General features: G+C 43.0%; 1 protein-coding gene across 1 annotated transcript in view; it reads right to left on the bottom strand.

Moving 5' to 3' along the window:
* The window catches only part of astn1 (astrotactin 1), a 2,863,484-nt gene that overhangs the window by 910,038 nt on the left and 1,927,210 nt on the right, over window positions 1–26,236 (bottom strand). The window contains exon 13 of the mRNA XM_068038084.1: window positions 25,902–26,093. Within this exon, the coding sequence (XP_067894185.1) occupies window positions 25,902–26,093 (192 nt within the window). The remainder of the gene's footprint in view (window positions 1–25,901; window positions 26,094–26,236) is intronic.

Genomic DNA, 26,236 nt, shown 5'->3' with positions numbered 1-26,236 from the left:
TGCATAAAATTCTGCCCAGAGAGTCTGCAAATGGATATAGATAAGTTCAGTGAGTGGGCAAAAGTTTGGCAGATGGAGTATAATGTGGAAAAATGTGAGGTTTTGCACTTTGACAGGAAGAATACAAAAGCAAAATATTATTTAAATGGAGAGAGACTACAGAATGCTATAGTACAGAGGGACCTGGTGTCCTTGTACATGAATCAGAACAAGTTAGCATGCTGGTACAGCAAGTAATTGAGAAGGCAAATGAAATGTTGGCCTTTATTGCAAAGGGGGATAGAGTATAAAAGTAGGGAAGTCTTGCTCCGACTCTACAGAGAGCATTGGTGAGTACCCGGAGTACTGCGTACAGTTTTGGTCTCCTTATTTAAGAAGGGATATACTTGCATTGGAAGCAGTTCAGAGAAGGTTCACTAGGTTGATTCATGGGATGAACAGGTCGTCATAGGAAGAAAGATTGAGCAGCTTGGGCCTATACTCATTGGAGTTTAGAAGAATGAGAGGTGATCTTATTGAAATATATGAGATTTTGAGGGAGTTTGACAGGGTAGATGCTGAGAGGATGTTTCCCTCATGGGGGAATCTAGAACTAGGGGGCACAGTTTCAAAAGAAGAGGTCTTCCATTTAAGATGCAAATCAGACGGAATTTCTGCTCTCTGAGGGTCGTTTTCTTTGGGATTCTCTACCAGAATTTTCAAGACTGAGTGAGACAGATTTTTGATCTACAGGGCAGTCAAGGGTTATTGGGGGGGAGGGGGTGTTTGCAGGCCACAATCACAATCAACCATGATCTTATTGAATGGCGGAACAGGCTCGAGGGGACGAATGGCCTCCTCCTGCTCCTGTTTCTGATGTTCTTATGTTCTCGTTGGGTGATTCTACCCCTTTCTGACAAGTGCTTCTGTGTCTATCGGAACTGATGCCAGAAGATTGCCACGGGCCGAAATGACGGAGACCTGGCAGAATGGGTCGCTTGCCAATTTTCCACACCCCACCCATCGAAGTTGCTCTCTTGCATCTTTGACAGGTCCACACCGGGAGTCCAGTAAGAGCCACTGAATCCAGTAAAACAGAAATAGTACAAGAGAACTAGTAAAACCAACAGCCACAATGGGCAGCTGCTGCTTCTTTATCACCCCCAAAGCATGCATATGAAAGGCAATGATCTGGCACATCTGGACACTCAGAATGCCTGTGAAATTGCAGTCAGTTTTCATTCATGCAGTAATATGACAACATTGCACCATAATATACCATTTGGTTTTGTTCAGCAGGAAGACTGGTCACAAGCAAGCAGGACTATAGCTGTTCAAAGTTGTCTTATGGCCTCAGAAAGTCAAGCTTCCAGAGTTAAATGTAATTCATTTTAAGTTCTGTCACATTTGCTTTACACTCCATAGCCTTTCAGTCACTTGACGATTTGGTTTGATTTGGCAAAGCTCATTTTTTCTTGACGTAAACAGATCTTAGGGAATCTGGCAAGTTTACTTTGGGATTGTGATTGGCTGTATGACACCTGCCTAACAGGAACAACCAGCTTAGCACCCTGTCACAAGCCATGTTCTGACGCAAGGTCATTGACCTGACACGTTCAGTCCGTATCACTCTCCACAGCATCCGCAGTATTTTCATTTTGTAACCTTGAAAAAAATTCAAAATACTGTAAATTCTCGAAATCTGAAAGAAAACAGAAATGATAGGAACACTCAAGCAACACTTGTGTAAGAGAACAAAAATATTCTTAGTGTGCAAACTCTTTGTCAAAACATTACAATACGCTTTGTCTTAGAGGAGCCTGCTAAGGTTGGATATTAATACCTCTGGCATACCAGATTATATTGTAGTTTCTCTGCCGCAATGACTCACTTTAAACCTATTTGTGCAAGTAAGAAGCCAACAAATAAATCACTTAAATTAAACAGATTAGCACCTTTATTCTGATAGCAGTGAGGAAATCTCATGCAAACATATGTGTTCATCCATAATTATTGCTAACAATTATTTCTAGCCTATACTGCCATGTTGGCCCATCAAAAGAGATTTATTTTCTTGTACTGGAAATAAACTATTCTTGATTGTTAATGTCACTCCTCACATTAAACTATGGGCACTAATTACTCTAATACGAGCAATATGGTTCTTTCCCTAGCTAGTATATGGCAACAAAGGGACCTCCAGACAAGTGTGTAAATAAATTCAAAATTTTCACTCTTATAGAATATAGCCAGGTTTCACATAAACATGCCAACAGTCCATTACACTTTTCAGAAGAGTACACCGCAGTAATATCAATTGTTAAAATATGTAAAACTTACCAACCCATCAAGCCCATACTCCATTTTATTTCCAAATCATAGAATCATAGAAAGATAAAGCACAGAAGGAGGCCATTCAGACCATCGCGCCTGTGCCAACACATTGATAGAGCTATCCAGTTAGTCCAATTCCTCTGACCTTTTCCCATGGCCCTACAAATGTTTCCCTTTCAAGTATTTATCCAACTCCCTTTCAAAGGTTACCATTAAATCTGCATTCTACCATCCTGTTAGGCACCGCATTCCAGGGTCCATAACACACTGCACAAAAGTAATTCTCCTCATCCCACCTTTGATTCTCTTGCCAGGTACTTTAAATCTGTGTCCTCTGATTCCTGACCCTTTTGTCATTAGAACTAGTTTCTCATTATCACAACTTTACAAGATTTTGAACATGCCTATTCAATCTCCCCTTAACCTTCTCTGGTCAAAGCAATCTCAGCAATTATGTAAATACATCAACAGGAATGTTCAAATAAAGCCAGTTAATATGTTCATGCCAGGAAACCTCCTCATCTCAAAAAAGCAGCGACAACTAGCCTTACATAAGAGAACAATGGGGCATACCCTAGAAAAAATACACAAATTGCAATTTAGCAGTTTATGAGATCATTTCACAAGTCTGCACTGCTAGTGAGGACCTCTCCTGCAGAATGTGCAGATCATAAATTTGTACATGTACTGCCCACGACTTCCTGACTATTAATTTTTAATGGTTGCAATATCTGTGTCTGTATGCACCCAAATATCCTATTTGCACTTCTTTAGGGGCAAACCATAAGCAAGCAAACCTGTATCTGCATTCCTAAGGAACCATCAACTCCCTTTACACTTTTTTTGCATCAAGTTTGCATGCAGCTACCAGTGGGAGAAAGTAATGCTTGGCTGGATGGATCTGATGGTCTCTACTCCAGACTTGCAACTGATCTAATATGACAACCTACACTCATCATGAAAAAAGCTGATTTTTCCTGCAAGATACTGAAAAATACTGATAAATGGGTTGAAATGTTGACTGTCAGTTTCAAACACTGAGATCTGGCATGTATGCCTGTTCCCATTCTCTCTGCAATTTCAATCTTGTCCTCAACCACTCCTCAGTCTCTCTGAGATCTCAGTCTTTCTAATGTCTCAGCCTCTTCATCTGCTTGATATCATTCTCGCTGTACTTTGACCCACCTTGACTTATCTTGCATTTCTCTGCAGTGTTGCACCCTATTCCTTGCTCTGATCCTTCACCATATACTGTTTTGCCAGTTTCAGAATCAATGAAATTGATTTTAGCATGGCAGCAACCGGGAAGGTAGGCAGTTAAAAACAAGCAGGTTACCTTTCCGTTCAGATTCGACTTTCATAGGTCATTTCAGATTTTAACCATCAGGGTTCTGCAGATGAATGAGGTGTCAGTGTAAAACAGCTGAGGCCTCATGAATTTGTGCAAATTGGCATCCTATTAGGTCAATAGGACCATGTTAACTGGATCTTAAGCAGGAAAGCTGCTAAAGCAGGTCTGCTCTCTGGGGCAATAAACAGGAGATCATGCTGAATACAACCCATCCACCACTTCTCCCTCCCCACGACTTCGACCTGGGTTCTAGGACGTCTTCCTTCAGTGCTGCCTGGCCGCTGAACTTCAACTCTCATCCGCTGACCAGCTGCTGTTTCTGCCTATTTCGGGTGGATAGCTGACTGGCTGCCAAATGCGGTCTTGGTGTTAAAATACCTCAGGCCTGAAATTTGGGCAAGTGAGTGCATTTTGCACTCATTCTACCATCTTGCCCACCCAAAATTATCTCAGGGTTAAACCAACCCCAGTTTCTCTAATGCCTTCCTTGGTGGTCTCTGATCCTCCTCTCTCCATAAACTTAGCAGCTCACATTATATCAGCCATCAATTCTGACTTGACCATCTTGTCCATAACCTCATCCTTGCTGACTGACATTGATTCCCTGGCCTTTAACAGAGTGAATTGAAATCCTCGTTTTAATCTTCAACTCCCTTCATGTCCTCCACCTATTTGGTCTCTGCAGTCTTCCTCAGCCATTAATCATCTCCTTTGTTTACTTAACTTTGATCTTTTATGTCTTTGGCTCTACCTTCACCCAGGCATTAGTGATAGAACTTTCAGCTGCCCTTGGTCCTACTCCCTCCCTAAACCAATGTACTTCTGCACATCTCTCTCCACTTACATAAGATGTTGCCTTGCCATGCTTGGGGATGGAATAGGCATATTGCTGGCACTTGTTAGCCGCTGGTCTACTTGTTATCACTTACACTGCAGTTCAATTGGACGAGTTAGTTTTGAAGCTGCAGCATGTTTCTCCACTTGTAAAGTAAGCTTCTGTTTTAAAATCTGCCTATGGAGAGAAAATGAAAAGCATCTCTGGGGGGAATTTTATGCTCTCCCCTGCAGCGACTCCGGAGGCAGGACGAGCATATAATTGGGCAGGATGGTGGTGGGGATTGGGGGGCAGATCCACCACCTTCCTGCCACCGCCCAAATTTAAGTCCTGGGTGGGAAGGCCTGTGAAAGGCCTTCCCACCCCGCTGCCAATTGAGGCCCTTAAGTGTACAATTAAATTAGCCCAGTGGCGGATGGGCATATTGCTGCTTGAGGAGCACACCAGGCAAACTTGTGCAGGTTTCTTGCTGGCTCTGCAGTTTTGGGGGAGGGGAGGGGGGAAGTCTCTTGTTAAAAGGCACTTAGTGCCTGATTGAGGGACCCAGCATCAGGAAGGGGGGGACCCACAGAGAGCCATGGCCATGCCCTTGCTGCCGCTCCCCCCCCCCCCATGCCACCCTCCCTCGCGGCCCCCACCCTGTGAAAGCCCTCCCGTTCTGAAGTACCCGTGGCCTGGTTCCAGCACCTGTGGTGAGTCCAGTACGACAGCAGCCACCACCTCTGCAGTGGCACAGCTCAGTTAAAGAGCTGCCAGCCTCTGATTGGCCAGCAGCTCTCAGCAGGTGAGACTTACGTTGCCAGGGTCCTTAATCTCAGGGAAAGCCTGCCGCTGTCCACTTAAGTGCCTAATTAGCACTTAATTCGGCTGGCCTTTCCCAGAGGAGGCAACGCGGGGCTCTCGCTGGTGTTTTAGCCAATGGCCGGGACCCCTGTCGCCAAGAAAAAATCCCGACCTTTGTTATTTGATGTATTAGATGTGTTTTATTGTACACTGTTAATTCTATGATCATTTACCTAGATACTGGACTGGTTAAGATACACTTTGGTGCATAGGAGACCCTTAGTATGTTGACAGGTATCACTGGCGATGCTGAATTGAACAAAATAACCAGTTTAAAACTCCAAAAAGTAACATTCAACATATGCCACACTTTCCTCAATGTTTTAGCACAAGGTACTAAGTGAAACACCAACAGCTGGGAAAAGAAATAACACTAACAGTTCAAGCCTCCATCTCAAGCTCATGTCTCACTTATCAGAACTGAGGGTACATGCTCCTTTGGCTAGATTTAAAACAACACTGAGGTTCCTGTTTATGCTCTACTTGGCACATTCAGGAATTATTTGCAATGAAAGCAGAAGTGAGTCCAGACAGAGTCCTGCTTTACTGTTTGCAAGCAGGACTTTACAGGTTTCTGTTTGGATAGATTCTGTGTGTATATTTTTCTTGCTAATAATCACAGTTATAAGGTTGGTACCTGTTTTTGTGTTCCTGCTACTTAGCAGTCCATATGTCATGTCTGTGCTGCAGGTAAATTAGTGGATTGAAATCACCCATGCTTTGCAGATATGAATGCCCACATAACCTACTCACATCAGGGCATTTTTCAGTCCTTCTCCCAGTATTTCTTTCAAGTGTGCACACATGGGGCTGAATTTTGTTCCCAGCCCGATGTCAGGTTCCGTGGCGAGAGCGGGGGAGCCGTAAAATTGGAGTGGTAGCGGCCGCCATGGAACCCGACACTGGGGGTTGCCGTATCTGATCTTCCCAGGGGTGGAATAGGGCAATGTCGGCCTTCCCGCCCAGAGGCCAAATAAGGGCCTCTTCCCGCCGCCGCTGGGATCTTACCAGAAACAGGGGCGGGGCGTGGTCTTCCATCGCGTGGGAAAGATGCCTTGGAAAATAAACCTCCTTGGTGGGCAATTCGTGGCCCGTGGAGGACCCTGCCCCCCGGGAATCACTGTACCCCACCCCTCCTCCGGACCGAACATCCACCCCACCACCCTCACCACCCCACCCCCCCACCCCACCCCTCACAGGGGCTTTCTGGACTGGCACTGTTGACCCCACCTCACCTACCATAAGTCTGGGGTTCCAATGCTGGGCCTGGGTCTGAAGCCTCTGCAGTACCAGCAGTGGCCACCACTCCTGGTGGCACTGCCAATACTGTTGAGTTGCCAGCCCTGACTGGCGGCAGCTCTTGTGGGCAGGATTCCCGTTTCTATTAAAGGGAGGGGAATCCTGCCTCCTTAAACTTTGGCCCCAAAAGACCAGAGAATCTCTCCGGGGGCCAAAAAAGCTGCAGAGATGGGGTACTGCCCCCCACCTCCCCATTTTTCAGCCCGGCACCAGGATCCCCACCTCCTGCATAAAATCCAGCCCTTGATTTACTTCATTTTCGATATAAGTAACCATGAGAATTGTTGGATTATTGAACACAATGAATCAGCAGATAATGTTGACTAGTTTGTTGAGTTTCTGAGTTGTTTATTGTTTATTTGTTGCATACCTCTAATTCTAACTTGCATCCTCCATCAGTCTCACAAAGGAGTAACATCTTATTAAATATTCATGAATCAACAAATGATAACTAATTGCCTTAAGTAAAGCTTTTGACATGATTGGTGAAAGCTTGATTGCACTTTGATCCTTCACCCGCCTCCTCGGGAGACTTGAGCGCAAATAAATGGGAACATCTGCAGCAGCAGTGAAACAACGCACTTAAATGAAAAACCAGCGGCAACAGTATGGTAGTTTAATGCTGACAGAAAATGAAAGAAAATTAATCAAATTTTATCTAATTTGGAGAACGAGTAACCAGCCAAGTCATATAATGATCTAATTACCCAGAGGCACAATGCTGAATAACACAAAACAGAATATATTTCTAATTGACCAGAGCTTTACACCCCATTTGCCTCAGAGGGTTGCCTTTGAAAATCTTTCTTGGGATGTATTTTGACGGTATGCCTCCAGGGATAAAATGTCATTTGCAGTGAAGGCTGTTGCTGGCATAACATTTATTAGGGTCTGTAGTTCTGGTTCTGTGCTCAGGCAGGCTGAGTTCTCACAGGTGACCTTTTTGCACTCGCTGGCCTGTAGAATGATCCACCCAACACTGGCAAAAGTACAAATGCAGCATTGTAATAAGTACAACAGGCAATGACATTTCATGTGTGCAGTTGTCCCATTGTGGGACCAATTCTACTGCCACTGTAAAAAAGACTGAATTTGGTGCCAATGCAACTGCCACAACTACAATGGAGATAGTTCCATAATACTAACAGGACACCACGTCAATGAAGGCACAAGGGGCTGAATTTTCGCCACTGAGATGGGAAACAGCAGCCGGATCTGTTTTTGGGTTAGAAACCCAACTCTGGTGGGAAACTGATTAAAGTTCAGATTCTCACAGGGGTGAGTCCTTAATTGGTGTGGAGACAATTTCCTTCATGGGATGTGGGCGTTGCTGGCCAGGCCAGCATTTATTGCCCGTCCCTAATTGCCCTTGAGAAGGTGGTGGTGAGCTGCCTTCTTGTACCGCTGCAGTCTATGTGAGGTAGGTACACCCACAGTGCTGTTAGGAAGGGAGTTCCAGGATTTTGACCCAGCGACAGTGAAGGAACAGCGATATAGTTCCAAGTCAGGATGGTGTGTGATTTGGAGGGGAACTTGCAGGTGGTGGTGTTCCTATGCATTTGCTGCCCTTGTCCCTCTAGTTGGTAGAGGTCGTGGGTTTGGAAGGTGCAGTCTAAGGTTTAAAGAAGAAAAGTTGAAATGTATTAAACTCGAACTTAAACTCTAATTCGGTTGACACCTACAGATACATGACACGCCACACTACCATGCATATACGATACATACATGCAAATAGAGACAAAAAAGAGAAGAACAATAAAGTGGAAAGGTTTGAGGCAATATCTGAAGAGTTTTTGTTATGGTTCTTCGAGCTCACTGTAGAGTCCTTGATTGTAAGTAGATCTTGCTTTTCGTTGGGGCCCAGTATTCTTCTTAAACCTTGTTCGCTGTAGGAGACTTTTCTCTCTTGGGGTTCATGTGTCTTCAGTGAATGCAGAGGCTTGTGGGAAAGAGATAGGAGCAGACAGGAGAGATCTTCTCAGTCCAGGAGAAAACAGTCTTTCTCAGTTCAAACTCTCTGTGGCCAGTTCGAAAGAAAACCCTGGAACAGCCAGTTAGTCATGTGACCAGCTGGTCTAACCAGTCCTGGTCCTTGTGGCCCTGGAATGTACTTCCTCACCGTCGATGTCTGTGAGTATGCAAATGTTTTTTCCAGCCACGGCTGATCTGTTCAACAAGTCATTTCCTCACTCCAACAACAGTTAAACATCAACGTTCATGACAAAATTAATGTGCTTCATTCTTGGCAGGTGGGGGCTTAGCATTATACTGTCATGAATGTACTGTCTAGGAAAGAGGGCATCAGTGACCAGTGGTGTGCAGCAGTTTGTGAGATGCCATTAAGGTCCGCAGCTGATCCTTGAAAGGAGCCAGAAGGAAAGAAGTTCAAGGCCACAGTGACTTTAACGGCCACTTGCAGGGCATGGCGACCAGTGCTGCAAAGTGCAAGGTCTTCGGTGACGAGGGCACAAATATCTGTGATCATCTGGCTGGATAGTTGCAGTCTCCTGTGGCACTGGTTCTTGGCACTCTCCAGGTAGCTCCATCTTTGGTGGCCGATCTTGTGTTGAGTGTATGGCCTCTGTTGCCTCCTTGCCCCTCTTTCCTCTCCATGACCTTCTGATACCTGGAGTTCTGCCCTTCCTGCAAAGGGTGTTGCCCCTCATCACCACGGGGCCCAAAACCTTACAGTCATGCCGCTATTGCTGGCTGGAGTCTTCCTCATGGGCAGGTGACCGCCCAATTGTCCTTGGTAGCCTTGCCCCCTGCTCTTCTGCATCTGCGATGCTGGAGGAATGCTGACCCTGTTAAAGGCCTAGGTGCTGAGTGCCCACTTCCCCTGCTGTCTGTACAGCACTTAGCATGCTCCCTTACCAACTGCCCTGTCCCCCTTTATCCTGCTGAGCCTCTTATGGGGGCAGGGATATGCCCTGGGGCAGCCACTCGGTACCCACGCCTTCAGCTGGTCAGTTTTTGAAGGAACAAGCTTAATTAGCTGGAATTGGAGGGAGAACGGGATTCCTGTACCTCCCTTCCCCTTCGCTGTTGATTAATGCCATGAAATTGATATGCCACCCGGCACAGGTACTTTCGTGGACCCCCCAACACCTATTCCTATCTTCTGGGAGGGCCCTGAAAATTCAGCCCAAGCTTCTCACTTTCATATCTCATTTATATTACAGGTGACCTCCAGAGGCAGTGTTGTAATGTAACTGAATGATTTATATGCATGTGGGGCAGGGAATACCACTTCGAGAGATGACTTAGTTCCCTGGAATCTGGAGGCAGCAAAAGTAAACAGACTTGATTTTCCATTTTATTCGAGCCATGTCAGAGCTGAAAGCTCAGTTTGCCTTTATAGACCACTCGGGTGCAGTTTTGATTTTGCTGGACATCCCCTGACACGGGGGAAAATTCGTGGCAAGAATGGAAAAGTTGTGAACTGGACTTTTCCTAAACTACCCACACGCGGTTGCTCTGATGTTACACTGTGCAGCTGTTTCCATTGGAAGCAACTGCTCAGTACAAATGGGAAATCAGGTCTGTGCTGAGTGTTATTGCACTGCGATAAACTGTAACATTTCTGTGTTCAGTTTCATGACATACCTTTGCAATGTTGAAATGTGTTCCTTTGCAATTCTGCATTGTCTTTATGTGCATATGCAATATCATAATATTTGTGCAATGTACTGTAGCTGTCTGGAATATTATACCTGCAAAGAACATCATAAATTAAACAAAACAAATTCCATGCAGCACCATGGTGATCTCAGAGAAGGACGCTATTTTTTTCCAGTCTTATCAAGAGTTTCTCGTGTTTACCCCTTTCTTCCTTCATAGTTTGTGCTGTGATGCATGTTTGCAAAGCCTTGGGGAGCCTATCTGCCAAAAGAATAATGCATTCCTTCAAGAAGACGAACACAAAAGGACATAGAAAATTGTTGGGTTGCAGTAGCTACACACCCACAAGAATAAAGTTTTCACAGTCTGTATTTTATAAAAGGTTTTCTTTTAAATGTCCAGTGTTAATATCTGTGCTGGCAGATATTTCAAGCAGGCTTGTTCAGCCAGAATGAAGTGCTTATGTGTGAAAATGTAGTACAGTGTTACTCATCTTTTGCCGAGGGCCACAAACTCAGCCAACGTCGAGCTTGGAGACGATGATTCTTGGGAATGCTGCAGCATTTAGTACCCTGGAGTGATGGGGAGGAGATCTGTGCTCCCCACAAACTGAGCACCCACTGTTGTGGGAAGTTACCAACATCAGACCTGGCTTCACGCTTGGGAAGAGAAAGAGGAAAACAATACTGTACCCCAGATGTTCATTTACAATGGGTCCTTTCAAATGTTGTAAGGAAGCTGGGGTAACATTACCTTCTTTTTCTGGGGAACAGTAAAATATGAGAGAACAGCACTGAATACGCATCTAGTTTACATTACACAGCCAGAGTATAAGCAGGAGGAATCAGGGAGATAGACTACACACGATCCTCACAGTTTAACATAAACACAACTGTCCCATATGCAAGGAACAGATACTGTGAGGGTAAATTTCCATCTCTGTACCACCCCATTGTGCAGTGTGAATGGGACAGTAGTGAGATAAAATGAGTAAAAATAAGTGTACTGCTGACTTCTCACTCGAGGCCTACCCAATGTGATTTTTGAGCAGGCCTCAACATAGGTCTATTACAAAAGGAAAATACTGGAGATCTGAAATAAAATCAGAAAATGTTGGAAACACTCAGCAGGTCTGGCAGCATCTGTGGAGAGAGAAACAGAGTTAACGGGTAGAATCTTATCAGGTCAGCAGAGGTGGCTTCAGTAGCGAGGGGTTGGTTTTTGAAAGTTGTGCATCCAGTCGGCTCCCAATGCGTTCCTTCCTCCGTTAGACCTTGCTGGAGGTGGGCTGCCATGGGAACCAGCATACCACTCCATGAAGGTGGGTAGCCAATTAGGGCAATTAAGGCCTGACTGAGGTGCCATTTCCAGAATCCGACGGGATCTTTCCAAAGTCAGAGAGGTTCCCTGATGAGGCTGGTATCCGGCAGCTACTTGGAGGCGTCCTCCCGCTGGCCGGCAGGGGGCCCATCGGAGCCTCCTCTCAATTGCCAGATCATAGGGATGCTGGGATGAGAAGGCCACAGCTGCGGCCACAAGCAGTCCTGTGGTGGGCTCCCCACTCCACACTGATGGCCATTATAGCCGTGGGCATTCTTTATTTGTAAATTTCTATTTCACGTTTCAGAGAACACCTCCAATTTGAGGCACCTCCTCCCTGCGTCAACAGCACCCAGCTCTTCTGGTGGGGCGGCCGGCCACCCAAAGCTGTGGGCCCTCTGATTGGGCCTCTAATTGGGCCTCCCGCCTCGGGATCCCGCCCTCTATCCTTAATTGGATGGCAAAGACGGCTGCCTCCCAGAAGATTCCACCTGTCAGCGCACCCTGACACGTGCGGGGTCTGGACCCAGAAATGGTCCTGACCCCTGAAATTTTTCAATTACATTCCACTCAACGTTTTAGATCAAAGTCTTTTTGTCAGAACATCGACATAACCAGAGCTCAGAGAGAACCTCCTATTGCACACATGCCCCACATTTCTATTTTGTGCACCTGCTTGTCCCAAGGCCTATTGCTGAGTGCCACATTAGAGGAAGCTTTGCGCAACAAACTCATAGAAACTGAGTTGAGGTTGTCTACATTAATTTCACAAAGGATGTTTACAGTCAGCAACTAGAGAGGACTTCCATCCAACCATTTTGGATGTAGTAAGATCCAAGTCTCAAAAGTGAAAACAAGGCGACCAATTCTCACACAGTGTGGAAGATCTTTCATTCACACGCCTCAGGTAAGGACTGTACTCGAATGGTGCTGGTAATTTCTAGTGTTCAGTTTATTTTCTCTTACTAGTGTGGGGGTTACACCATCAGTCTCACTGGTAGTGACCCTCAATTAAAACTAATGACTCCATAGTTTTGATAAAGAGCCTTTACTTGTGCCATGGATGCTAGAATAGAATAAATGAAGTTCAATTGCAAATATCATTGCACTTCAATCATCTTTATGAATTTGGCACATAGCTACTGCTTTGGTATATGGCGTGTGACTAAAAGTCTCACACCTATGATATGTCCCATGTTGTCAGTTCGATGAAAAGACAGTATGTGCTTAACCTACTGTGTCATTTGGTCTTCAAGACACTTACACATTTTACCAAAACCTCATACCAGTTCCATGTAGAATTCCAGACCTATCTGTTCCACATAAAGTTAATTACCCATTCAATGCTCAAACAATTATCAATCTAACGTATTTTGTGAAGTGCACTGGATGCCAATATCTCTGCAGTGTATGCATGCAGCTGCCCTGAAGCCATTTTCTTTACACCGATCAGTAGAAGTGTTTTGGCGGTCGTAGATTTATTTATTGGGTTTGTGGAATGCATGGAATCAAAACAAGTAGCACTGAACATCAAGCAACATGCGGGAGATAGCATGAGCTGAATTAATCAATTGTAGTTAAGAGTAAACAGAATGAGAGCGTGTATGTTTAATGTCTTTAGTTTACCAGTAGGGGTCCATGTACGATCACAGGAAGAAGAGTGAATGAATTCTGCAGTTTTTAAAGTTGTTTTTACTAATATTCCTGCTTTCGAAAGGTCGAGGAGGTTTCATACTGAATTACAGCAATCAATTCTCATTTGAAGAGATCTCATTTCTGCTTTGTTCTCACTCTGCACTGTGTGGGACTGTTTGGGTGCAATTCAAGTTAAGGTCTTTGTGATTTCAAATGTAAAAATGTTCCCAAGCTTTTAATCTTGCATACTGCATTCTACTCAGGGCTGACTCTAAGAATTAGTCAACCCTTTTCTCATAGCAAGGAGCCAGGGGACTCTGAAGCAACCCCCTACCCACCAATTATCTTACATCATTATCACCAGACAAAATGGCTCCTTGACAGCTGAAATAGAATTTAATGCAATCAAACCTCTAAGGTAACTTGCAGATAACCCCCTGTTAATCTCATGGATCCTATACACTGTCAGTGGCAATTACCTAAGTACTCAGAGCGTGCTGCCTTAGTGTCATTTACTCAGCAAATGTATTTTTAATGAATGACCGTCAAACCATGCATTACAGTTTTTTACAAAGACTGTTTTTCTTTTAACTTTGTCATGGCTTATGTAATTTACAGTCTAAAAACTGCTTTACTTTGCAGTTAGTGACACACAAAAAAAGGTTTCTTTGTGTTTTAAATAAATTTTGGACGAGTTTATTTCCTTTGAAAGAGAGCAATAAAACAAGGCCTATCCCACCTACCTGTTCCAGTGATTCAGGTGGATATTGAAGATTCCATGCAAAAATCACAAATAGGATGTATCCAAATTCGAATACATTATCCCTGACCTTGGTCTGCAACTGAAAGATTACAAACAGTCCAGGAGTTGTTAGAGCACAATCCCCCATCTCCCAGCAACTTAATGACCATGGAAAAGCAATCTTAACCAACAAAAACAGTAAGACACCCTGCTACCACCCCCTTCCCCCAAACCATTCACTACCTCCTGACCCATTGCGCTGCAGACTAAGAACAAACAAGTTGCCTAAATCATGAAACCTGTATTGCTTTCAGCACAAGCACAGGCATGCTATGAAACCTGAGTGTGTCAATATACCTGTCCTGTTAATACCTTGGGGCCACATGGCTCTTGTGCTTGCTTACAAAACAAAAGTCACTGCACTTCAAAGTTATATGAAGCATTTGGTGACTTTTTCTTAGAAATGTGCTAAAGTGCTTTGAAAACTCAAGTTCTTCCTTTTAAATATTCATGTTAGGGTTAATAACACAAAAAATCAGAGCAGGAGTTGAGCACATGGCCCCTTGAGCCTGCTTTGCCACCCAATATGATCACAGCTGGCCTTTCGCATCAACTTCACTTTCCCACCCATTCCCAATACCCCTTGATTCCCCGAGAGAATAAATATCTATCTACCTCAACCTTGAATAAACTCAACAATGGAGCATCCACAACACCCTGGGGTAGACCATTCACTCACAACCCTCTGAGTGAAGAATTTTCTCCTCATCTCAGTCTTAAATAATCAACACCGAGACTGTGCCCCCATGTCCTAGATTCCCCAGCCAGGGGAAAAAGCCTCTCAGTGTCTATCCGATCAAGCTCCTTCAGAATCTTGTAGGTTTCAATGAGTTCACTTTTCATACTTCTAAAGTCCAGTGAGTATAGGCCCAATTTACTCAGCCTCTCATCATAGGGCAATCCTCTCATCCCAGCAACCAATCTAATGAACTTTTGCTGTATCACATCCGAGGTATGTATATCCTTCCTTAGATATGGAGACCAAAACTGCACACAGTATTCCAGGTGTGGTCTCATCAAAGCCCCATACAATTGTACCAAGTCTTCCTTATTCTTGTACTGCAATCCACTTGCAATAAAGGCCAATGGGCCATTTGTCTCCTACTTGCTTGCTGTACCTGCAAGCTACCTTTCTGTGTTCCTTGTACAAACACACCATAGTCTTTCTGAACATCAACATTTAGAAGTTTCATGCCTTTTAACAAAATCCTGCTTTTCTATTTTAATTACCAAAGTGAATAACCTCACAGTTCCCCACATTAAACTCCATCTGCCACCTTGTTCTCCACTCACTTAACCTGTCTATATCTCTTTGCAGCCTCTTTATGCCCTCCTCACAGCTTACATTCCCACCTAGAGTTGTATGATCAGCAAACTTGGATACTGTCATGCTAGGCCTCCACCTGCCAAGAATGAGGCACATTAATTTTGTCATGAACATTGATTCTAAATTGTTACTGGAGTGAAAAAGGACTTGTTAAACAGATCAGCTGTGGCTGGAAAAGACATTTGCATATTAACAGACGGTGATTGGAAGGACAAAGGACCATTCCCTGACATATTCAACCGGCAATGGACCTTGATAACCAGGTATTGTGTGTAACAGCAGCATTCCAGAGACTGCTAGGATGATATAATCTAAGATGTGGGCAGACCAGTTAGTCACATGACCAACCTGCTTGGTAACCTGGATTTTTCTGAATTGTACAAAGAGTTTGAACTCAGAGAGTGTCTTGTTTGCTCCTGGACTGAGAAGATCTCTCTCCTGTCTGCTCCCATCTCTTTCTCACAAGCCTCTGAATCTACTGAAGACATATGAACCCTACGAGAGAAATGTCTCCTACAGCGAACAAGGTTTAAGAAGAATACTGGGCCCCAATGAAAAGCAAGAACTACCTATCATCAATATACCTACAGTGAGCTCGAAGAACCATAACAAAAACTCTTCAGATATTGTCTCAAACTTTTCACTTTATTTTTCTTCTGCTCTTTTCTGTCTCTATTTGCACGTGTGTTCACGTATGCATGCTGGCGTGGGCGCGTCATGTATCTGTAGGCATCAACCAAATTAGAGTTTAAGTTTAATAAATTTCAATCTTTCTTCTTTAAACCTAAGAAAACCTGTTTGTGATGGTTTCTTTGCCTTTTAATTGGAAAGTGGTGAATAAGGATTCACCAAGGGGGAGCTAAATACACAGCGTGTTTAAAAATAAAACCCTGTTATGGTAAGACCAGGTGAAGGCTGAGAGGGACCCCTAGACACCTTTATCACCTGGTCGTAACAATACATTACTCTCAGTCTCTTCATCTAAGTCATTAATATAGACTGTAGGTAGCTGAGGCCCCAGCACTGATCCTTGCGGCACTCCACTATTTACTGCCTGCCAACTTGAAAATGTCCCATTTATCCCAGCTTTCTGCTTCCTTTCCATTAACCAATTCTCCATCCATGCTAATATATTACCTCAACTCCATTAGGCTGATCTTGTGTATAAACCTTTTGTGCAGCATCTTATCAAATACCTTTTGGAAATCCAGGTATACTACTTATACTGGTTCCCCTTTATCTACCCTACTAATTACATCCTCAAAAAGCTCTAATAAATTTGTTAAATATGCTTGCCCTTTTGTAAAACCATGTTGGGCTGGAGTTTATAGCTCCCCCCGCACTGAGACAAGGTCGGAGGTGGGGGTACCCATAGAATTGTGGCGTTGGTGAGGGGTGTAGGGCCCTTCGCCTCCCTGTCTCTGAGCAATTTTGTCAGGGGTGGGGTAGGGCAACAACAGCCTTCATGCCCAGAGGCCATATGATGACCTTAAGTGGCCTATTAACAACCACTTAAGGACTTCTCCCCCCCCCCCCCCACCACTGGCAAAAACTGCACCTTCCTGGACCCACTCCCCCTGCACTTCATGACAACCCTCCCTGCCCCCTTTCAGGGCCTTCAGGACTGGTCCCGGTGACCCTGCCTCACTTACCTGAGGTTCAGGGTTCCAGTACTGGGCCTGCCAGAGCCACAAAACCAGCCCGTTCACTCTGATTATTCTATGATTTTCTAACTGCTTGGTTAAAATTTCCTTCATAATAGATTCCAGTATTTTCCCCAAAACAGACGTCAGGCTAACTGGCCTGTATTTCCCTGTTTTCTCTCTCCTTCCTTTCTTAAATAGCAGGACTGTTCTACAATCCAGAAATTGTGGAAAATCATAAACAGTGCACCCATTATCTCTGCAGCTACCTTTTTTAGACCCGAGGATGTAAGCCATCAGGTCCTTTGGATTTGTCAGCTTTTCGTCCCTTAGGTTTCTCTAATAGTTTTCTCAGCTGATATTAATTACTTTAAGTTCCTAACTCATTCACCTCTTTGGTGTTGGTTTTGGTGTGCAACTTGTGTCTTCTACTGTAAAGGCAGCTAAAAAATATTTGTTCAAAGTCACTGCCATTTCTTTATTCCCCATGATAATTTTTCCTGCCTCTGCCTCTCTTTAGCTACTCTTCTTTTTACATACTCGCAATAGCTCTTAAAATTTATTTTTATATTTGTGGCTAGTTTACTTTAATATTTTGTTTCCCTTTTTATCAACATTTTGATCACCTTTTGTTGGTTTCTAAAACTCTCGCAATCCTCACACTTACTACTATTCTTCGCAACATATATCAGCCTCTTTTAATCTAATACTATTAACTATCATAGTCAGTCACAACAAGATAGATGACTTCAAGGCCCAAATAGAGGTAAATGGGTATGATCTAATTGCCATAACAGAAATATGGCTACAAGGTGACCAAGAGTGGGAACTGAATATTCAAGGATATACAACATTTAGGAAGGACAGGCTAAAAGGATAAGGAGGTGGTGTTGTGCTGATAATAAGGGATGGGATCAGTACATTAGTAAGGGAGGATCTCAGATTGGAAGAACAAAATGTGGAATCTGTTTGGGTGGAGCTAAGAAACAGCAAGGGGCAGCAAACATTGGTAGGAGTTATTTATACGCCACCAAACAGTAGTGGTAGTATGGGGTATGACATTAATCAGGAGGTTAGAGAAGCATGTAGCATGGGTAATACAGTAATCATGGGTGACTTCAATCTGCATACAGACTGGATAAACCTAATGAGCACTAATGTTGTAGAGGACGAGTTTCTGGAATGTGTTAGGGATAGTTTTCTAGAGCAGTATGTTGAGGAACCGACTGGCTAACAGGTTATTTTAGATCTAATATTATGTAATGAGAAAGGGCTAATTAATAATCTTGTTGTAAAAGAACCTTTAGGGATGAGTGACCAGAATATGACAGAATGTTACATTATGTTTGAAAGTGAGGTAGTTCAATCTGAAGCCAGGGTGTTAAATTTGAACAAAGGAAATTCTGAAGGTGTGAGGGGCAAATTGGCTGAGGTGGATTGGGAAAATACATTAAAAGGTATGACAGTCCATAGGCAATGGATATTCTTCAAAGAAATATTACATAGTTTACAGAAACTATACATTCCTTCAAGGCACAAAAACCCCAAAAGTAAAGGCAGTCAACCGTGGATAATAAAGGAAGTTAAGGATTGTAAAAGATTAAAAGAAAAGGCCTATAAAGTTGCCAGAAATTGTAGTACACCTGAGGATTGGGAGAATTTTAGAATATAGCAAAGGAGGATGAAGAAACTGATAAAGAAAGGGAGAATAGAATATGAATGTAAGATAGCAAAAAGTATAAAAACGGACTGTAAGAGGTTGTATAGGTACATAAAAAGGAAACGTTTGGCTAAGACAAATGTGGGAGCATTGCAGGCAGAGACAGGATAATTTATAATGAGGAACAGAGAAATGGCAGCGAAGCTAAATGATCACTTTGTGTCTGTCTTCTCTGCGGAAGAGACAAGAAATCTCCCAGAATTAAAGATCCAAGGGATTGGGGGAATGAGGAAATGAAGGAAATTAGTATTATTAAGAAGGTTGTATTGGAGAAATTAATGGGGCTGAAGGTTGATAGGTCCTGAGGATCTGATATTCTACATCCCAGAGTGTTGAAGTGTGGATTATGGAGATAGTGGATGCATTGGTGATCATCTTCCAAAATTCTATAGATTCTGGATGGGTTCCTGCAGATTGGTAGGTTGCAAATGTCGCCCCACTATTTAAGAAGGGAGAGAGAAAGGAAACAGGGAATTACAGACCTGTTAGCCTTACATCAGTCATTGGGAAAATGCTAAAATCTTTTCGAAAGGATGTGATAAATGGACACTTGGCTAATAATGATCTGATTGGGCATAGTCACCATGGAAATCATGTTTGATGAACCTGTTGGAGTTTTTTGAGGATGTTACTAACGGAATTGTGTCATGCAGATCCCCCCCCACCTGCAGTAACAACTTGTGGTACACTTGGATTTTCAAAAGGCCTTTGATAAAGTCCCCCACAGGAGGTTGGTTAGCAAAATTAAAGCACATGGAACAGGAGGTGATATACAGGCATGGATTAAGGATTGGCTAATAGGCAGAAAACAGGGAGTAGGAATAAACAGGTCATTCTCATTTTGGCAGGCTGTGACTAGTGATCAGTGCTTGGGCCCAATATATATATCAATGATTTGAATGTGGGTACCAAATGTAGTATTTCCAAGTTCGCAGATGACACAAAACTAGGTGGGAGTGTGAATTGCAAGGAAGATGCAAAGTGGCTTCAAGGAGATTTGGAAAGACTTAGTGAGTGAGCAAGAACGTGGCAGATGAAATATACTTTGTAAAAATGTGAGTGTATCCACTTTGGCAGGAGGAACAGATGTGCAGAGTATTTCTTAAATAGTAATAGATTAGAAAGTGTAGATGTACAAAGGGACCTGGATGACCTTGTCAATAAGTCACTGAAAGCTAACATTCAGGTGCAGCAAGCAATTAAGAAGGCTAAAGGTATGTTAGCCTTTATCGCAAGAGGATTTGAGTAGTGAAGTCTTGCTTCAATTGTGTAGAACCTTGGTTAGACTGCACCTGGAGTACTGTGTGCAGGTTTGGTCCCCTTACCTTAGGAAGGATAATATTGCCACAGAGGGAGTGCAACAAAGGTTCACCAGACTTATTCCTGGGATGGCGGAACTGCCCAAGAAGTGAGATTAGGGAAACTGGGCCTGTATTCTCTCGAGTTTTGAAGAATGAAAGGTGATCTCATTGAAACCTACAAGGGATAGACAGGGTAGGTGCAGGTAAGATGTTTCCCCTGGTTGGGGAGTCTAGAACCAGGGCACACAATTTCAAAATAAGGGGGAAGCCACTTAGGACAGAGATGAGGAGAAATATTTTTTCACAGAGGGTTGTGAATCCTTGGAATTCTCTACCCCAGAGAGCTGTGGAAGCTCGGTCGTTGGTTATATTTAAAGCAGAGGTTGACAGATTTCTAAATACAAATGACATGAGGATAGTGTGGGAAAAAGGCACTGAAGTGGATGATCAGCCATGATCGTATTGAATAGTAAAGCAGGCTCGATGGACTGCCCCTGCTCCTCACTCTTTATACACCACCATGCATTTGAGTCCATTTACCCAATCAATCTTAGCCAACTCTCCCCTTATACCTATGTAATTGGCTTTCTTTATGTTTAAAATTCTTGTTTTGGGCTTGAGTATGTCACTTTCAAACTTATTTATTTTTTTATTTATTTAGAGATACAGCACTGAAACAGGCCCTTTGGCCCACCGAGTCTGTGCCGACCATCAACCACCCAGTTATACTAATCCTTAATTAATCCCATTACCCTCTCACATCCCCACCTTCCCTCAATTCCCCTACCACCTAGCTATACTAGCCGCCATTTATAATGGCCAATTTACCTATCAACCTGCAAGTCTTTGGCTGTGGGAGGAAACCGGCGCACCCGGCAAAATCCCACATGGTCACAGGGAGAACCCGCAAACTCCGCACAGGCAGTATCCAGAATTGGACCCGGGTCGCTGGAGCTGTGAGGCTGCGGTGCTAATCACTGCGCCACTGTGCCGCCCAACTTAATTTGGAATTCAATTGTATTATAGCTGTTTGATAATGAAATTACCAGTTAACCTTGCCTCATTACCCAATGATAGATCTAAGTGAGGGGGATGTATCCCTATTTGCATTTGGCATTGGCTATCACTATTCACCATGTATGTTATATTCAGCTTCGAACATTTTCTCCTTATGCAGTATCACTTTGTGGACCAGTGATATACATGAACACAAAAGTCCGAGTGTATCAAGCCTGTGTCCTCAGTACCTTGCTCTATGGCAGCGAGGCCTGGACAACTTATGTCAGCCAAGAGCGACGTCTCAATTCATTCCATCTTCGCTGCCTCCGGAGAATACTTGGCATCAGGTGGCAGGACCGTATCTCCAACACAGAAGCCCTCGAGGCAGCCAACATCCCCAGCTTATACACACTACTGAGTCAGCGGCGCTTGAGATGGCTTGGCCATGTGAGCCGCATGGAAGATGGCAGGATCCCCAAAGACACATTGTACAGCGAGCTCGCCATTGGTATCAGACCCACCGGCCGTCCATGTCTCCGCTTTAAAGACGTCTGCAAACGTGACATGAAGTCCTGTGACATTGATCACAAGTCGTGGGAGTCAGTTGCCAGCGTTCACCAGAGCTGGCGGGCAGCCATAAAGGCAGGGCGAAAGTGTGGCGAGTCGAAGAGACTTAGCAGTTGGCAGGAAAAAAGACAGAGGTGCAAGGAGAGAGCCAACTGTGTAACAGCCCTGACAAACAAATTTTTCTGCAGCACCTGTGGAAGAGCCTGTCACTCTAGAATTGGCCTTGAAAGCCACTCCAGGCGCTGCTCCACACACCACTGACCACCTCCAGGCGCTTACCCGTTGTCTCTCGAGACAAGGAGGCCAAAGAAGATATACATTATATTGTACTGCACATCAACCAAGCCTTTTTTGATCCATTCAACAAACTTGAGTAAAGGGATCTTGTTCCAATGCAGGAATCTATTATATCAATTATATTCCATACTCCATATTCCATACTCATTGTTTCATGGGAAATTAATAAGTAAGAGGAAAGGGTGGAAATGCAGACATTTGGCCAAGACAGATAAATACCTATACCTTGCAATGCTTCAACATTGTGGCGAGTGTATGGTTAAGTTTATCAAAGGAATGGAATAGTTTAGCATCAGATATCTATTACTATAACAGAATTAAAGCAATCACAAATTTAGTTCACTAATTTGCTATTCAAATCTGAAATCTGACACGGTGATATAAATTGCTGTTCATGGACTCAGTGCCAAGTAAAGATATATTAAAAGAAGTTGATATGATATGAAGTGAGTTACTGGAGTGATAAAAGACACAATGCTACTATTTGGATGCAGGTCAGAAACTCCAGTAATCCTACAGTGAGTATCTATCATTGCAACAAAAGCTGAAAACAAAAATTCAGCAAAATAATTTAGATCATCAGAAGAGAGAGAGCAGTATTAGAGATCGGAAAAGCAAGAGAGAATTAGAAGCAGGTAAAGGATCAAGGGGAGGGGAGAGAGGTGAGAGAATTATTTCTGTATTAAATAACAATGATACAATTTTTGGAGAATGCTAACCAATGTTTTATACAGAATTTATCTGCATTTTTTTTCCCCTAGAGTCACATTCAATAGAAAAAGGACCAGAAAAAAAGGGCTGAAGAAGCAAGGAAAATTTGGGCAAGAGGTTTTATAATTCCAAGATGAGCAGGTGAAGGGCTCAATGGAACCAACAGATGAGTCCAGGTTTAACCAGCTGGGAGAAAATGGATCAGTAGGACACAGTAATCAAAGAACAACAATGAACAGGAGAGGGGCTCCAGAAAGAATGGGTCACGAGGACAGGCTCCATAAAGAGCACAGATCAGCAGGAAAGACCTCCAGAGTATCAATCAGAACGCAACACGGATGAATCGGACTTCAGAATAATAATTTTTTACCTCAAGCTGATTGATGAGCAACTCAGATATGAAAAAATTGTAAGGAACTAACTGATTCAACAAACGTATCAGAGTCCTTAACCAAAGAAATGACTGCAGCAACACCCAACATACTGCACACATGAAAAGAGGCACACTGAACGTACTTAGAGGTTTCAAATTTTTAGATAACCACACTCTGAGGAAGTATAGTGAGAAGTCATTAAAGAAAACCAGAATCTTGCAATGAAGTACACAAACTACACATGCTAATGGAAGGAAAGCTAGATCTGACCATTTAAACATCTTTTGCCAACTCAAAACATTATCATTCTGCTCTTTACTGAGATACATTGACCTGAATGAGAAGGAGGCAACAACATTTTGAGTTGAAATTCTGGGCTAATTATAGTACCTTCGCAGTATATATCACAAATTGGTGGTTGAGTGGTATGTATTTTAAATCAATGCAACAACCATGAGAGCAAGAATGAATATTTCAGAACACTAAGTTGAAATTTTTCTGTAATAAAACTGGAAGTAAGATAAAAATATATAGTAGTTGTGCTGCAAGCAACAGCTCACTCCATTTCCTCTGCAGCCGAAAAGATACAGTACTTAATTTGGAAGTGAAAAAAGAAGCTTTTTTTTTGCAGATTAACGGCCTTTCAATTTTTCTATTCAGTCCCAGCAATTCCTGAGTGACAAAGGTTTATTTTATTCATTTGCAGTCAATGTTTCTACAACAATTAAATACACATCAAAAACAGCTGAACTCATGTAAATAATACAAAGTCCTACTGCTGAAACTAATGGATATGTCCAACTACATTTGGTATATTGATCAATCTGAATAGCATTCACTGGTGTACATTCTGTATTCATTACTCCAGGCAATTATCATCTCTGAAAATCTCTACTTGGGAAACACTCAAAAGAGTGAAGTGAAGGTAGAGTCAATCCTCTATAATGCAGTATACTTCTAATTATTTATACATCATATACTATGCAACAAAGACACCAAAATGGCTTCAATGACGAGATTGCTAGAAGGATATCAAGATATCTTGGGCAGTGTAATGGTTTCTGGAAAAGGGAAATCAGATAATTGCTATTTACTGTAACTACTTAAACCACTGGGGATCATTAAAACACAAACTATTCAGAATAGAATTCACCACCAAAACTGGGTGTGTTCGTAATGACACAACTGTGTGCATAGAGTAACCTCACTCAATGCTACTTAGTACATGAATGGTTTTCTGTTCATAGCATCATTTACACCACATTGGAAGGAAATGCTTGCTGGTAAGGTTCATTAGTTTGGACAATTCTGCATCCTGCTGCCCTCAAACATGATTTGATTACCTGGAAAAGGGGGAGGAAAGGGTCACACTGGAGTTCAGAAGGCTGATAGGCAGTGGTGATCAGCAATTAGTCTCAATATCACCCAACAAACCCATCTTAATCTACTGCTCATATTCAGTCACATATGGATTACATAATGAAGGTGGGAAGTATATAGTAAATGGTAGAACCCTTAGGAGTATTGACAGGCAGAGAGATCTGAGTGTACAGGTCCACTGGTCATTGAAAGTGGCAACGCAGGTGAATAAGGTAGTCAAGAAGGCATACGGCATGCTTGCCTTCATCGGTCGGGGCATAGAGTATAAAAATTGGCAAGTCATGCTGCAGCTGTACAGAACTTTAGTTAGGCCACACTTAGAATATTGCGTGCAATTCTGGTCGCCACACTACCAGAAGGACGTGGAGGCTTTGGAGAGGGTACAGAAGAGGTTTACCAGGATGTTGCCTGGTCTGGAGGGCATTAGCTATGATTAGAGGTTAGATAAACTCAGATTGTTTTCACTGGAACGACGGAGGTGGAGGGGCGACCTGATAGAGGTTTACAAAGTTATGAGCGACATGGACAGAGTGGATAGTCAGAAGCTTTTTCCCAGGGTGGAAGAGTCAGTTACTAGGGGACATAGGTTTAAGGTGAGAGGGGCAAAGTTTAGAGGGGATGTGCGAGGCAAGTTTTTTACATAGAGGGTAGTGAGTGCCTGGTACTTGCTGCTGGGGGAGGTGGTGGAAGCAGGTACGATAGCGACGTTTAAGAGGCATCTTGACAAATACATGAATAGGATGGGAATCGAGGGATACGGTTCCCGGAAGTGCAGAAGGTTTTAGTTTAGGCAAGCATCAAGATCGGCGCAGGCTTGGAGGGCCGAATGGCCTGTTCCTGTGCTGTACTGTTCTTTGTTGTTTTTTGTACATTTGAACTGTCTACAGAACTAACAATGGTAAAATATGAATTCATTGCTATCCACTAAACAGTTTTAGCATTGAATGCAACAATGAAAATTTCAACTATTAGTCACCACCTCTTCCCTATTCAATGGCAAATGTGCTAAACAATATAGGCTGTGAGTTTGTATAATTAGCAATCATAATAGTTCTCCAATTCTGCAAACTACTTTTTTCCATTATCTGAAGTCAATATGCTCTAAAAGACACAACTTACAATCAGCCCAACAAAAATGCATGTGAATCTTTCACGTCTTGATTGATACGTTTATTCAACAATGCCCTGACAAACCTTTGACTCTGTAAAAGGTCTACTCGTCATACAATGAGATTATTTAACAGTGCCAATTCATAAGGATAACTTTATAGTACCTCAGCTTCAATAGGTTCATTTATATCTTTTCCATTTCTCTTGGGGTTCAGAAAATAAAGCACTATTGAATATAAAGCCATCTGCTCTTAAATGAGTGAATGCAGTTAACAAACATTGTCTTGGCACAGCAATCAACCATCTGCTTCTCCACTTGGACAATGCCCACAAAGTTAAAAGAAATCACTTCACCATTACATGAAGAGGAAGTGTCTTAACGTTCTTCAAACCCTGGTCTTGACTCATTATTAGCAGAGGGGAGATCAGAACACAGAGAGTATTAAATCTTACCTGAATGTTCCCATGAACACTTGGCCAAGTGCAGGGTCCTTAGTCTGGTTGTTGTAACCGTAGAAGATATCTCTGAAGAAAGTCTGGTTGAGAGGAATGCTGGCATCAGCACAATCTGGGCCACTGGTGCAGGATTCAGAAACCAGCTGGCACAGCCGTCCATCTGAAGCGAGCTTGTAGTCCTCAATACAACTATATAAAAAAAAAATTCATTTGACAAATTTAAGTGAAAGAGGAAGGCACATAGTTTCACCAAGGTTAAAAAATGCAGATGAAGTAAATCAAGAAATAGCTAGATAGCACCAAACAGGGGTTAGATCAGATTAGAACATTAC

Source organism: Heterodontus francisci, chromosome 8 (genome assembly GCF_036365525.1).
Source record: "Heterodontus francisci isolate sHetFra1 chromosome 8, sHetFra1.hap1, whole genome shotgun sequence".
NCBI classification, from domain to species: Eukaryota; Metazoa; Chordata; class Chondrichthyes; order Heterodontiformes; family Heterodontidae; genus Heterodontus; species Heterodontus francisci.
The sequence above is the reverse complement of the archived record's forward strand: the minus strand, read 5'-3'. Positions and strand labels throughout refer to the sequence as shown.